At 38.0% G+C, this 14,980-nt stretch overlaps 1 protein-coding gene across 8 annotated transcripts in view; it reads right to left on the minus strand.

Moving 5' to 3' along the window:
- Positions 1-940: 940 nt before the first annotated feature.
- The window catches only part of LOC119647846 (proton-coupled amino acid transporter-like protein pathetic), a 106,131-nt gene continuing 92,091 nt past the window's right edge, over positions 941-14,980 (minus strand). For all 8 annotated transcript variants that reach the window (XM_038049103.1, XM_038049105.1, XM_038049106.1 and 5 more), the window contains 5 exons: positions 2,909-3,115; positions 2,393-2,847; positions 2,188-2,331; positions 2,015-2,126; positions 941-1,921 (listed from right to left, as the gene is read on the minus strand). In XM_038049103.1, coding sequence (XP_037905031.1) covers positions 1,718-1,921; positions 2,015-2,126; positions 2,188-2,331; positions 2,393-2,847; positions 2,909-3,115 — 1,122 coding nt within the window. In that variant the 3' untranslated portion in view covers positions 941-1,717. The remainder of the gene's footprint in view (positions 1,922-2,014; positions 2,127-2,187; positions 2,332-2,392; positions 2,848-2,908; positions 3,116-14,980) is intronic.

Raw genomic sequence — 14,980 nt, forward strand, 5'->3', positions numbered from 1 at the left:
TCCCTATGTAAGCTATAGGAGCCGACGTATCGCTTGAATGCGGGCTCCGTCCCTACTTGACTGTTGAAATCTCCAAGTATGATTTTGATATCATACTTGGGACAGGCTTCGAGGATCCGCTCAACTGCCTCATAGAAGGTATCCTTCTCCGACTTTGCAGTCTCCTCTGTAGCGGCGTGAACGTTTATGAGGCTTATATTTCTAAACTTGCCTCGCAAACCCAGAGTGCATAGCCTTTCCCTTATATTTTCAAAGTCGATAACAGCAGGTTTCATTTTTTGGCTGATCAAGAAACCTACTCCGAACACATGGTTTACTGGATGGCCGCTATAATATATGGTGTAGTGGATCTTTTCCAGGAAACCGGTCCCTGTTCGTCGCATCTCTTGCAACGCTGTTACAACAGCCTTATATTGGGACAGCGTATCGGTTAGCTGCTCAGCAACATTCGGTGTGTACAGGGAGCGCACGTTTCATGAGAAAATGCGCAAATCATTAATCCGTTGTCGTTGCCGGGTTCGTCGTTGTAAGATCCATCCTGTCCGAGGCTCCTTTCGTGGCTTCGTAACATCAGTTTTCCGTGTAGAGTTGTCAGCCCTTATCTATTATATATATATAATTATATCTAGGAGCCGGGTGTTAGTTACCTCAACTATGAATGCGCATTAAAGCCAAACCAAGGTAGCAATCACGAACGAGTGCAATGTTGACTAATTTCCGTTCTAGTGTGCCGTTATTATCTTCAAATTATTAATAACGCCTTCCTACCAAGTTACTATGTAGATCCACAATCAAATCAACAACTCCAAGTTCAGATAATATTTTAAGAAAAAAAATGATGGCATAACCCTTAAGGAAAGGAAATACATCTTTAGTTGGTAAGAACTTGAAATATCTGAGCCTTATTGTTAAATTCGAAAAGAATGTTTCTATTTAAAGCTTCTTTTGAATAAAAATATATTTTTCGTAATTATACTAAAGAACTAGCTACAAAAATTACTACTTCATATAAAAAATCTTCTTCACATGCCGAAAGATAAAACAAAGCAAGGTAAATGTCTTTTTAACTAATATTGCCTACTTTTAATGTTTAAATATTCAGTTGTTACCCTTAGAAATAATAAGTTTCGTTAGGCACTTATCATTGGTTTACAAAGAAGTTCTGTTGCTTTTCCGCGATACACCTTTCTATTAATCTATTAATGGTATATAAAAAGAATTAAATAGGCAGAGATTTCCTCGGGTATGTTCTAGATAAATTATCGGATATCATCGTTTTCCTATGATTATTAATATCATTACAAGTTTTATGTTGAAATTAAGAAGTAGCGTATGAAGTGGCGAAAATTCCCGGAGAATTTTCTATGACCCATTCAGCTACTCAGTAAGTGAATGTACACAATTCTTGAAAAAACTCTACATTTTAGGTAAAAAAGATAACTTGACCAACAATCGAGTTACCGTTTAGGAACACTTTTTTATCAAAAAAGTTTGCGTACATTAAATGCCTAAGCAGAAATATGTTAACTATAAGTTTTTGTAGAATTTGAATAACTTTTTCCTGAAAAGTTATATTTTCGCTTGTGTCCCGCACTTGAGTGATTTACGTAAATCGTACCTCAAAATATTCAAAAAACCAAACGATAGAATTAAATAGAATGGAATTTTGAAATCTATTAAAATAAAAACCACGAAATGAGACATGTTAAATTAAAATCTATGGAGTCGCAAGGACGGTTTGATTTCCTGTTAAGAGAGGCTCCGTTGACGGTAAATAAAGTGCGATGATTTCCTCAATTGCTGATTTTGAGCCGAACACTAAGGCTATAATGCCGAAGAAGGTGATGACAACGTTCTTCCAAATGACCCAGTTCATTTTTCCAAAGCCGCGGTCCCAGTAGGTGACAGTTTCAATAAGGACCTAGGAAGTGAAAATGACAAATTATTTCCAAAAAGTTTCATTTAAACGTTGGTTACATGTATACTGAATTAATCAAGTATTTTAATTACTTACGGGAATGAGAAGGCCAAGTATTGAGAAGCAAAATGCGCCTATGAGACCAATGAACGGCGAAATTGTTGGTACAGCTACAGCCAATAGTGTAGCGGCGGTAACAAGGACGGTTCTGAAATTTTAAGAAGTTTAAAATACATTGAATGACTTGGTTCTCTTAAATAATAACAAACCTCATAACGTAGTTGACCAGAACGGGCCTTTTCACAAATCTGTCTTTGATTGAATCCCATCCAATCTCTAAGCATACGTAGAATTGCAGCCCGAACGTACAATACACAGCCAAACCAATAAGGATTTTCACAACCTGAGCAGGACTGGAAGTTTGAAATAAAATTCAATCAATTAAATGAAGCTTGCAGTATCACCGTAACTTACATCTCCTCAATCGGTAAATTCAATGTAATACTGCCTTGGGTCTCAGCACCATATCTTAAATAACCCAAAAATCCTAGGAGCATGTAGATAAGTGTCACTCCAGACATGCCTTGATTCAGTACTCCACAGATTCCCACAAAACTTTGTGGTGTCTTCATTTGGTTCTCCAGTGGCATAACAACTCCAATTGCTTCCATAGCGAAAATCGTTATAGCGAAGAATGACGCCTGCGTCCAAATTGATCCAACCAAAGGCCTAGTCTCGATCGCTGGTAAGTCGATGACCAAATAGTAGAATGTAATTCCCAATCCCACACCCATGAACACGTTGGCAATCATAGAAACAGGAGCTAAATACTTGAGGTTAGGGACCCAAGACAACAGGATAAGCGGAATCAGTAGCGAGGCAATCAGCAGTCGCAGTTCAATTTCGTATCCACTGTAATGCTCAAATACCTGAATGAAAAAAAAAATAAAATGAGATAACGCAAAAATGGGATTGTACTATAGAGCTTACCTGCTGGAAATTTGTAGCAATAATTACAGTATACACGGAGCAGGTACCGAAGTATGTGATGAATAAACCCCATTGGATAGAATGTTTCGCAAGCGCTGCGAATTTTCTTCCCCACTTGGGACCATTTAAAAATGCAACTTCAGCCACTTCGGCAAAACTCATCTTTGTCCGCCTCGTTCGGTAATACAATGTGTGAGCACATTTCACCTGAAATCAAAAAATGTGGAATATACGTTAGTTGTGGAAAAGTATTATAGCTCTTAGAAATTGGCTTAATAAATGACACAGCATATGCCCTTTCTCAAGACTACTTTTATATAAGTTATATCTAGAATACCTTGCTCAATTCTAGAACAAGTGGGTAAAAGTATTTGTTCCAATTTCCAAAAAATATAATCAATTGAAAGAAGGCCCTCTCTTATCAACGGAGCGTTGAAGGTATCCTTGCATGCATTCTGAGATTGTGTTAGCTTCATTTGTGGCAGGACGCAAACGAGGACACTTTATTTCGTAGAGCAGAGAGAAGCTTTCAGGGACTTCTCCTTGCCCTAGCTACGAACAGGAAACTAGATAAACGATGTTTTGAGGAACTCAAATAAATTCCTGCTTTAAGGGTGGGCCCAATTCTGCTTCCTTTGTCCTTCCCACTGCAGTCACAGTTTTACCTGGAGCGTGAGATCCTTGGAACGGTCACCAATACTGACGTTCCGACCATAACACACTTTCGGATTGGAACCTGACAGTAACCATCCTCAGTACAATTTGTGGTGGGTGAAAATGATAAAAAAGCATGGAATAACTTCACCATACCTGATCCAATCGCTACATTAAGAGAATCTTAATCAATATTTGCCTGAAGGTATTTATTCTACAATCCGTCATCCATACAAAAAAAAACATCCATACAGAAACAGGAAGAAAAGTTCGGTTTCTGTTGATTTTACGAAAACAGTTGCACAAGTGAACAACTAAATTTTTCAACATTTGACCAATCAATGTAAATGTAAAGGAAGCTAACCGTATTGACCACGTCCTGATTGGGAAACATATTATTCTTGACGTACGCTTACACCGCGGCGCTAACTTGCGATAGTGACCATAATGTCCACAGAGCAAGATATCACCGCCGCATAGCAAATAATAAGGCTCACCCCGACTATCAGAACCAACCTCAGCATTGATATCAAGTGGAGTTACCGAGAAAAGGTAATCAAAACGGCTACAATGTTATGATGAAGAGTGGCAGTAGGCCACCAATGAAAAGAAGGCAGCATACAAGAAAATTAGGAGCGGCCCATGAGAACCAAATGAGACAAATACATACAATTAAGACGTACCACTGACAACTTGATGAGATGAACGACAAGAAGATTCCAGCACAAGCCCATATTTTGCAGGGAAGCAACGAGCAATCTTGTTGGAGACATAAAGCAGATAAAAAATCGATGGACCCAATATTTCGATGAACTACTCAACACCACAACCACTGCCCGCATATCGAAGGAGCAGAGATCGTATAGGCCCTGTCTCACCACATACACTGGAAGAAGTCAAGGATGCACTTAAAACGGTCAGAAACAATACAGCGCCGGGTGTGGATGGAAAACCTACAGAGCTACTAAAGACAGGAAACACTATTTCAATTTCAACGTGGAAGCAGATATTGGAGAAGTGTTAATGAATATAACATTGGTGTCCATCAAATTGTCGTTGACTTCGAACAGGCATATGACATTATCCATCAATCGGTACTGTACAATGTATTATCTGAATTTAAAATTCCAACGAAACTGACAAAACTCATCGGAATGACAATCAATCAGTCTGATACTCAAATAAAGATACAAAACCAACGAACAAGATATTTTCGCAAAGGGTCTGGATCGAAGCAAGGTTATGGGTTGGCCGTAACATTATTTAACATCGCTCTGGAGTACACCTATGTTCCAGATTACAACAGATCTGAATGGTACGCTACTGCACAAATCATCCCAGATAACGACTTGTGCGAAGGATATAATTATCCTGGCACAGTGGAATGAGAGCACGAACCTTGGTGAAGCTTAACGAAAAAGGTTGGCGTAAGAAGAAGATAAGACGTCAATCAACGCGACACTAAATGATTGCAACTTCGAACAAGTCGACACACGACACGAATTAGGCACAACTCTTACAAAGGACAACAAAAGTAGATGAAATCTACGGGCGATTCATACTTCAAAAGCATACAACAGCTACGACGATGAAATCCGCCCACGGTTGTTCTCAGCCAACGGAGCCTATTTCAGCTTACAAAAACTGTTCCGCTTGAAACCTCTCATCATAGGGTCAAAGCTTCTACTGTACAAGACAATGATCTTGCCAGTCCTCATGTATTCCTCGGAGACTTGGGTTCTTAGCAACAAAAATTGCGAACTCTTGGCCGCGTTCGAGAGAAGAATCCTCCGAAGAATTTTTGGCCCCCTACATGAGGATAGACGATTCCGTAGCTTAGATAACGACGAAATCTATGAGCAATACCATGACCGTCCCCATTTCTCATTCTCCTTGTTATGAACACTATCACACGGGACAACCAACGTCCAGCGTAGACTCAGAATCTGGATAAAATCGAATTTTTGTGAATCGATACACATGAAACAGGCACCATCACTGTCAGCGGCAGAGATCTGCGCAAAACTAAGCGAATTAAAGATCTCGGGTCAATGCTATCAGCCAATGGATAACTGCTTGAAATGAAATTGCTTCACGCATTGGCACGACTTGGATCGACGTATCAACGAACGTCTCAAACCTAAAATTTACTGCAGTGTCGTCCGCCCTGTCACCCCCTATTTTTGTGAATGTTGGCCGACTAAAAAGGGCAACGGCGGCCTCTTGCGGTAATGGGGATGAAGGTGTTGCGTTAGACTAGTGGCGCCTTGATTAACACTGAAGAAGGACAGATGTTGTGTCCGAAACACGTGTTTGCTACTTTTAACTAAATATAATTCTATAGCTAAACTGGAAACTTCTCCTTTTAATCGTTTTATTTTAAAAAAAAAACTATAGTAAAGAAAGGAACTATTTTTATAAAACTTATAGTGAATTATGACTACACGGCATGCCCACAATACTTTTACATGTTTTCCTATTTTTCGACAAAATAAACTTTGAAGTATGTTTGTTTGGTTCTGACAGGACAAGTTTGGATTCTAGCAGCATTAAGGCTCCATTATTGGAAGCTAGTTCCCAACTTTTGATAGAAGAATTAGCTAATGCTGCCTGCACTGCAGCTGCTGGTTGTACGGCTGCCCCCACACTCACACTAGATCCGTAAAGAGCGCGGAAGGGGTGATCCCTTCCGGGGCGGAATTCCAAGAGCGGGAAGGGAGATAGAAGTATATGGTTGTCATAATCTCTAACTTGCAATTATGCTTACACGCTATTGCTGCCAAATTTGAATTTAGACAAACTCCCAAAAATTACTGCGTCATCCACGGTAAAACAATCTAAGACTTTGGTATCTCCGGACATTAAAGAAGCTTTTGACAGGGATTTACTTAAGGGTTTGCCTTATAAACTCATTAAAGAAAATGTTGATGCTATAAATAGTACTACATTAATAATAGGCTTCTGTAGATTGGTAATGTTGAGCCAGGAGTCCCACAAGGATCAGTTCTACTTTCTCTGCTGTTCCTTGTATATACTTTTCCAAAATGTTCAGCTTATAAGATTCGTAGACAATACTACAATTATACTAAAGACTTCCATTAAAAGTGGAAAAAAAGAATTATCCTTTTGTATTAACCGTAGATTTATTCATAAAGATGATCAGGCGAAGTGAAGAAACCTGATAACGCAACGACAGATGATTGCTCATTTTGTCATTAATAGAACGTGCACTCTCTGTACAGAATATGAAATTCTCAACACCTAACCAATACGCTGTGCTCATTATAAGACTGATGTCACTACGTTGCAAGAGATGTGCTGGACAGCGAACAGTTTCCTAGAGAAAAGCTACTACACCATGTATTATCGAAACTCCCCGTTATCGCCTTTGAAAACATAAACAAATGGTTAGGCACTCCGCGCTTGCGAGGTAAATTTCGAAACACGACCCTCATTAACGTTCATCCCCTACAAAAAAAAACCACAGAGTTGGAGAAGTTCTACTTAAAGGCGGAATAAATCCCGGGGTGATACAGCAAACTCAAAAGATGCGGGTAGAGACTTACCATGAGCTCTGATGAGCGGAGAAGTAGCTTCACAGACAGAGCAACAAAGCCCACGAGAACCATAAGTTCTGCAAACTCGAGAAGAAATAGTCCGTGTAATTCATCGACTTAAGAATTTTGGACATTACCAGATGAGATTGATAGCCGAGCGGCACAAATTCAGTAAGGGCCTTTTTTGATCAACTCAATGTATTAATTTGCATATATCTGTAACATTGGACCTGTATCTCATGTGCATAAACTGTGTTTTCTACCGAGTGCTCTTAGTCCACTAGTAACTAGGTGGCTTCTAGGGAGTAGATTACTGTGCTGAAAAAGAAAGGTAATTAAGCTAGTTGAGGCCATTACCAACTTTCTTACTCCATGTTATAGGATGGAGGTGATTAGCATCGCTATAAAATCATAGGTCGCTTGGAGCCGATGAAATTGCAGCCGAACTGCACAAATATCGAAGCGGTTAACTACATCAAATGCTTCATCAACTTTTGGGACTTTTGATCAAGATTTGGGACAGCGAATCAGCGCTTGTTGACCGGCAACGAGGCATTATGTGCCCCAAACACAAACAAGTCGGAAAACCGCAGGCTCGGCGCTTCAGGAATGAAAAGTTTTGTTTGTTTCTTCCGTGAGTATATTTGAGTGCAGAACTATTCCACTTGTATTGTATTGTATTGAGAAAAAAATGTACACCCCCATTAGTCCCAACGTGAAAAGATGTTACTCACTACATGTCTGGACGTTCGCAGTTCCCACCTTCTCACCAAATTTTGTGCCAATCGATATAGCCGTTTCAGAGAAAAGTGCGTGTAACAGACAGAGAGACAGACACTGAACCGATTTTGATAAGGTTTTGTTTTGCAAACAAAACCTTAAAATGAAGACATCACTGAATGCAGTAGTTACAGAGCTACTAAATCGCTGAGTACCAAGAGATTTTTCATTTTATTGATACACCCATAAGTCCAGAACAACAAGGGCCCAAATCAAAGAGATTCCAGGAAAACTCTAAGACATCAGTTTTTTTTCTACGCCAAGCGATGGAATAAATTTGGGAAAATAACCATCAGTTGCATCATTTTCTGATCGATCTCAAGATCGCCTATGATAGCCAATGTGCGGAAATAGATAAAAGCATCAGGATCAGTGTTGACTTTTTAGTGCCAAAAGCATCAAATTTAGAACCTCAGTACTTTTCCCCAATTTTTAGTACTTTTTTGGTTAAATAGGCAGTACTTTTCAACACAAAAGGAGGCGAAGTTAATATTTGGCAACAACACGTTTTATTAATGATAAAATGATCGAAATAGACCAAAATTTTCGTGAGATCGCAAAAGCAAAGTAACTGTTTCAATAAATGCATCGTATCATCAAAGGTATAACACAGTTACCGCTTCTCTTCCAAAATTGCTATTGTATAATGTTTATGCCAACTCCATATGCCTCTCTAATCGGCAAACCTTTTGGTGCTTTCATGAGTGAGTTCTTCAACCTCCTCTTTCATAGAACCATTTTTCGCAGTGTACCAACAATATTAATAGTCACATTATACGGGATACATGGACATGACACAAAATACAAAAACAAAAGAGATGAAAATCTATTCTTTTTGCGTGAACCTGAGAACGCTCCTATAAAAGTACTATTTAATATCTTTTTGTCACATTTGTTAGTATCGTATCTTTTTCGCTTCTGGATCACTCTTCAGAACTTTGATTATGAACAGTGGTGTAAAATAAAAAGATAGGCATGCATCCTTTTTAAGCTGCCTTAGGAAAAAGTCATACGCGACGATCATGGAAATGTAAGACGCACCATCCTCTACAAATCCACCTATTTACTAGCCTTTGCTGATGATATTACGGAAGAACAATGCGAAATGTACAGTTTGTCCCTATTCAAAGTCAAAGTTTTTACTGTACCAGACAACGATATTGCCAGTCCTCATAGATTCCTCGAAGACTTGGGGTTTTAGCAAGAAAGGTTGCTACCTCTTAGCCATACTCAAGAGAAGAGTCCTCCAAGGGATGTTTTGCCCCTTACAGGAATTTCTCACCAATACCACAACCAGAGAACAATTGTTAGGGATATCGAATTGGTGGATTTTGGGATAAAATTAGGAGTTCCTTATTAAGGCAAGCCTAGACCAGACACTGATTGCTACGCCGTTGATTATGATGATGCTTTTTATCATTCGTTAACTTAAAAGGAGGATATTATCCAATTCCAAAGCAAGTCGGGAAACCGGAAGCTGGACGCTTCAGGTACGAAAGGTTTTATGTATTTTTTAGAACGTAGCACGTAATACATCCATATATTATGTGAGAGTATCCACTTTCGGGTGATATTGACATTCACAGTCTTCAATTTTCAAAGAAGCAACAAATTTGAGGTATTATAACTTTGTTAGTAATAGTGCGATTTCCACCAAACTTGGTAAGATCATGCTCTATATTATAGCCTATATCACTGCAAAATTTCATGTTACTAGGATGAACCTAAGGAGGGGTTTCTAACCAATTATAAAAAATTGTAGTAATATACTATTATTAACTTTATTTAAACAGATATCGGCATGGAAGGTATTTTGGAGCCCAGGCACCAGATAGTGGCAGCCTCCTGATTTTGTTCAGATTTTTCGGGTTCGTAGTTTCTGAAAATGCCCCCTCAAAGAAGTGATCACTTTCAACTCCCCGCGCTCCCCACCCTTCCAACGAATGTCAAAACTAAGATCGGCTTTGAAAAGTACTAATCGTGACCTCTAATTTGACATCCCACATGACTATATTTGATGAAAAAAATTTTACACCCTCCTTTTGCATGTATGGGGACCCCCCTTAAATTCGACGTAAAAGGATGTAATTCACTGTATGCGTGAGCGTTCACAGTTCCCACTTTTCTACCGAATTTGGTGTCAATCCGTCATCTCCGAGAAAAATGCGTGGGACGGACAGACAGACAGCCAGACAGACAGTAAATCGATTTTAATAAGGCTTTGTGTTTACACAAAACCTTAAAAAGAAATTACTTATTTTTGGAATGATTTTCAGTCAGTCGTATTATATGAAGCTTCAATTCTTCCTATTTACGATAAGTGACATATTTTCTGATTAGAGACTGCAGAAAAGTATTGAAAATTATATTGAACTGCTCTAAATTCTACCCAACAAAGACAATTCGGCTTAGTTGACGCATAATTAAAAGAACCAACAAAAATTTTTTTTGGGAGAATCCCTCTCGTTCACTACCCGCATATCGCATAAGTTTAACATATAGGGTGTAGTAGGTCAAGCCAGAATGATGTCCGGGTTTTTTGATTATCCCTTTTCTGGATTAGGTCCTAATGTATCTAGATTTGTATATTTAAAAATGAAAAATGTAGTTAAAGAAAGCGGAATTCTTTTTTTTTGTTAAGGGAAATGTTGAATGTATGGTGGGAAACAAAATCGCTAACTTTAGCCAAATCATTCATGAAAATATTCACCAAAATACATCAGAAAGGCAAAGTTACTTAACACAAAATCATCCCAGCTTACGGTATATGCGGAAACAGAGTAGCCAAAATAATCAAACAATCTGACAAAAACGTGGAAAAGTATATAAAACATCAAATTCGAATCAATTTTTTTGGGTAGAGATGTATCATGTTTATTAGCCTCATGTTTCCATTAAACAAGCAGTAAAAGTTACTTTATCATAATATTTTCCCCAGATATGTTATTAGTGTACAAAAAACGAAATGTGTTTGTATTTAGACGACATATTTGATAATAAATCTTAAGGTCAAGTTCACACAAATATTTTGCTACACATATCTTCACAATAGCACTTGAATTGTAATCAGCGGCAATTTTTAAATCAGTCACGTTTTGTTACACGCTACAAAATAACCTAAGAAATGAACGTGGCTTTACAAGTAGACAGATTTTATCACTTTTCTTTAAATAATTTGTAGATTTCATAATTAAGTCTTGACGCAAATAAACGTTACGCACTTTCTTCCCTCCTTATTATCGAATATAACTTCAGACGGATTTTTTTAAGATTTCAGAGGATGTCCGTATCATTGGGTTCATAAATATAAATTGAAGATGATCTAAAAATCTGAGAGTCGATAGATTAACGAAGTCAAAAGTTATACTGGGATGGCCGACAATTTTGAATTAATTAAATGGGAAGCTCAGGGGTCACTTTTTTGCTTTTAAGCTTTAAAGGTAAGGTGGGACTCTTTAACAACGGCTTGTCAGAGAATTTTCAGTAATTTTGAGATGAATATATTTTGAGAGCTAAATTTTGTCAGACGCATCATCATGCATTTTTTCAGTTATTTATTTTTATTGGATAGATTCTGGGAACAAAGCTTGCTACATTTCATAGTGTGTATATTTTGAAGCCTAATGCTCCTCTTTTCCAATCGATGTTGACAATTAGGCCAGGACGAATTCATGGCAGCGAATTGTGTGCCGGGGGCTGACAGACAGCCGAACAAATAGATATTAAATTGATTTCAGTAAAATATTATAACAATAATCAGTTCGATTGTCGCACCAACGGTTACACTAGCTTACACGGTTTTTTATAATTTCAGCAAAATGTGTATTTTAATGGATTCTATTCCATTGAGTATAGGAAATGTTTAAAAAAATCTATCTCTTCTAATTTAAATAAATAATAACTAAATAATAGTAAACAAGTCGGGAAACTGGAAGCTTGACGCTTCAGGTATAAAAGGTTTTGTGTTTCCCTTTGTCAGGAGCATAACGCAGTTCTCCATTGGCTGATAGCATTGACTCGAGATATTTAAATCGCTCAGTTCTGTCAATGGCAGTAACCTGCCCAGAACTGAGCGATTTCATTATCTCGAGTGAGGCATTATGGATGGTGTGGTCACGTTATTCGCGCTAACGAGAATTCACCTACCAATATTGGTCAGAACATCGAAGTTAATGTTAAGTGATCAAAACGCCGGTCGAAACAACGGTGGCTGGATGAGGATTTACATCCAGATCGGGCATTTGATAAAATAAAATGGCAAAACCGATCACGATGCGCCGACCCCGCTTGTGACCGGGACAAAGGCTGAAAAAAAAGAAGATGTGAGGAGCCACGAGTGCATGACAGCTCCGTGTCACATAGTTAAAAATTCCATTGCACTTTAGTTTTTACAAAGCGATTTAAATAAATTATCTGATGGAAATCCCTGTATTGATAATAGTCAACCTCATACGGTACACACTCTGAGTTTAATATTATTAGCAAATGCGAAGAATTTAACCTACATCAGATATAAACAAGTCGGGAAACCGGAAGCTGGACGCTTCAGGTACAAAAGATTTTGTGTATTTCTTAGTACGTAGCACGTAATATATGCATATATTATGTGAGAGTATCCACTTTCGGGTGATATTGACATTCACAGTCTTCAATTTTCAAAGAAGCAACAAATTTGAGGTATTATAACTTTGTTAGTAATAGTGTAATTTCCACCAAACTTGGTAAGACCATGCTCTATATTATAGCCTGTATCACTGCAAAATTTCATGGTACTAGGATGAACTTAAGGGGGTTTCTAACCAATTAGAAAAAAATGTAGTAATATACTATTATTAACTTTATTTAAACAGATATCGGCATGGAAGGTATTTCGGAGCCCAGGCACCATATAGTGGCAGCCTCCTGATTTTTTTCAGATTTTTCGATTCGGTAGTTTCTGAGAATGGCCCCCTTAAAGAAGTGATCACTTTCAACCCCCCGCGCTCCCCACCCTTCCAACGAATGTCAAAACTAAGATCGGCCTCGAAAAGTACTAATCGAGACCTTTAATTTGATACTCCACATGATTATATTTGATGAAAAAAAATTGTACACCCTCCTTTTGCATGTATGGGGACCCCCCTTAAATTCGACGTAAAAGGATGTAATTCACTGTATGCGTGAGCGTTCACAGTTCCCACCTTTCTACTAAATTTGGTGTCAATCGTTATAACCGTCTCCAAGAAAAATGCGTGTGACGGACAGACAGAGAGACAGACAGTAAACCGATTTTAATAAAATTTTGTGTTTACACAAAACCTTAAAAAGGGCTGGGGAGAAGTAAATTCTTCAAAAATACGACTTTAATATTTCACGCGAATGTCAATATATAAATTCGCGCGAAATTGCTAAGTTTGAACTGCTATAGCTTTGGCGTTAATAGCCCGATTTCCATGAAATTTACCAAGTGTATACAAAATGTCACTAGTGTAAAATTTGGTAGTCCTAGGATGAATTTAAGGGAGGGGGCTTTTCAGTAAATTTCTAGAAGTTGGTAATATATTATTAGTAAGTTTATTTGAGCATATATCGAAATGGGACATATTTTGAGGCCTAGATTCCATCTAAGCGCACCATCCTGATTTTTTTTCGGATTTTTGGGTTGGGTAGTTCCCAAAAAGAATCCTGTCTCACTCTAAGTGCGTACATTTTGACTCCTTATTCGCGCGCTTTGCTATTTACGACAAAATTAATACCAGTTACGGAAAGTACTAATCGAGATCTTTCATTTGATACCCTACACGACTATATCCGGTGAAAAAATTTTTGAATACCCCCTTTGCATGTATGGGAAGCCCCCCTTTATACTTCACCTAAATTCACCTAAATTAATATCAACCGCTGTATGCATGGGATTTCATAGTTCCCATCTATCCACCAAATTTCGTACGGATCGATTAAGCCGTTTTGGAGAAAATTACGTGTGACAGACAAACAAACAGTGAATCGATTTTAATAAGGTTCTGTTTTACACAAAACCTTAAAAACAATTAAATTAAAAAAAATAAATAAAGTTATTAATCATTTTCTTTTTTATTCTTACGATTTTCTTTATTTGATTCTTTCAAAATATAGCAACTGTGGTCCTCTAATATACTTTTATTCCAAAGACCCCCTTCCCCCCGACCTTACAAAATTTTAGGGATTTGGTCAAAACGCTCGCATTGGTTGTCACTGTCGACAAACTTTCAGGAAAAAAATTCAGGGGTGAATGGATAAAATGTATTTTGAGACAGTATTGTTGCTGTTTTTTTTTCATATTTTTTCCATTAATAAAAGTTTTTATGGACCTACGAAAATTGCCTCTTTTAATGTCTGTCTGAAGCAATTTTTTTAATTTTTATGTAAATATTTAAAAATAGCATCTCGTTTTTTACAAGACCCAACTTAATTTGTAATAAAGATAAACTTCTATTTTACAGATCCACTAAAGAAGTATGCTTCATTCCTTTTTCCTAAAGCAAATTAATTTTTCAGTTTCTCAGGATACCTCGTCTCACGCCTCTTGCCAATCAAAGTTAAAGCGATCTAATCATACCAGCACGTATCCGGTTGTCGCGGACGTATTATCACGCTTTGAGGAGTTGCAGTATATTATCAATTACGCGAAGCTTTCAGCGTCTCAGTCCGCGAACGAAAAATTCAAAATGCTACAACAAGGCAACACAGGGTTTCGACTGAAGCAATTCCAGGTTCCGGGTGTTAGCTACAAGATATGGTGTGATGTATCCACTGATATCGTTCATCACTCACCCATTCCGAAAAACAGTTACATACAATACTTATCCCAGGAGCAAACGGCACCGTTAAACTGATAACACAAAGTTATGTTTGGCAAACTGTCAAAACCGATTGCAGGAATTGGACGTGTGGTTGCAATAACTGTTAGCGATCAAAAATGACTCGTCCGTCGATCCGTTAAGAAGGAAGGGACAGGCCTATAATGAAGTGTACTGAAACTTCAAGTGAGTTGTGTAGCGAATTGAGGGAGACTCTTATAAGATAAATAAAAGTTTGCGGTAGTCTTCCATAGGTCGGTTCC

Source organism: Hermetia illucens, chromosome 2 (genome assembly GCF_905115235.1).
Source record: "Hermetia illucens chromosome 2, iHerIll2.2.curated.20191125, whole genome shotgun sequence".
Lineage (NCBI taxonomy): Eukaryota > Metazoa > Arthropoda > Insecta > Diptera > Stratiomyidae > Hermetia > Hermetia illucens.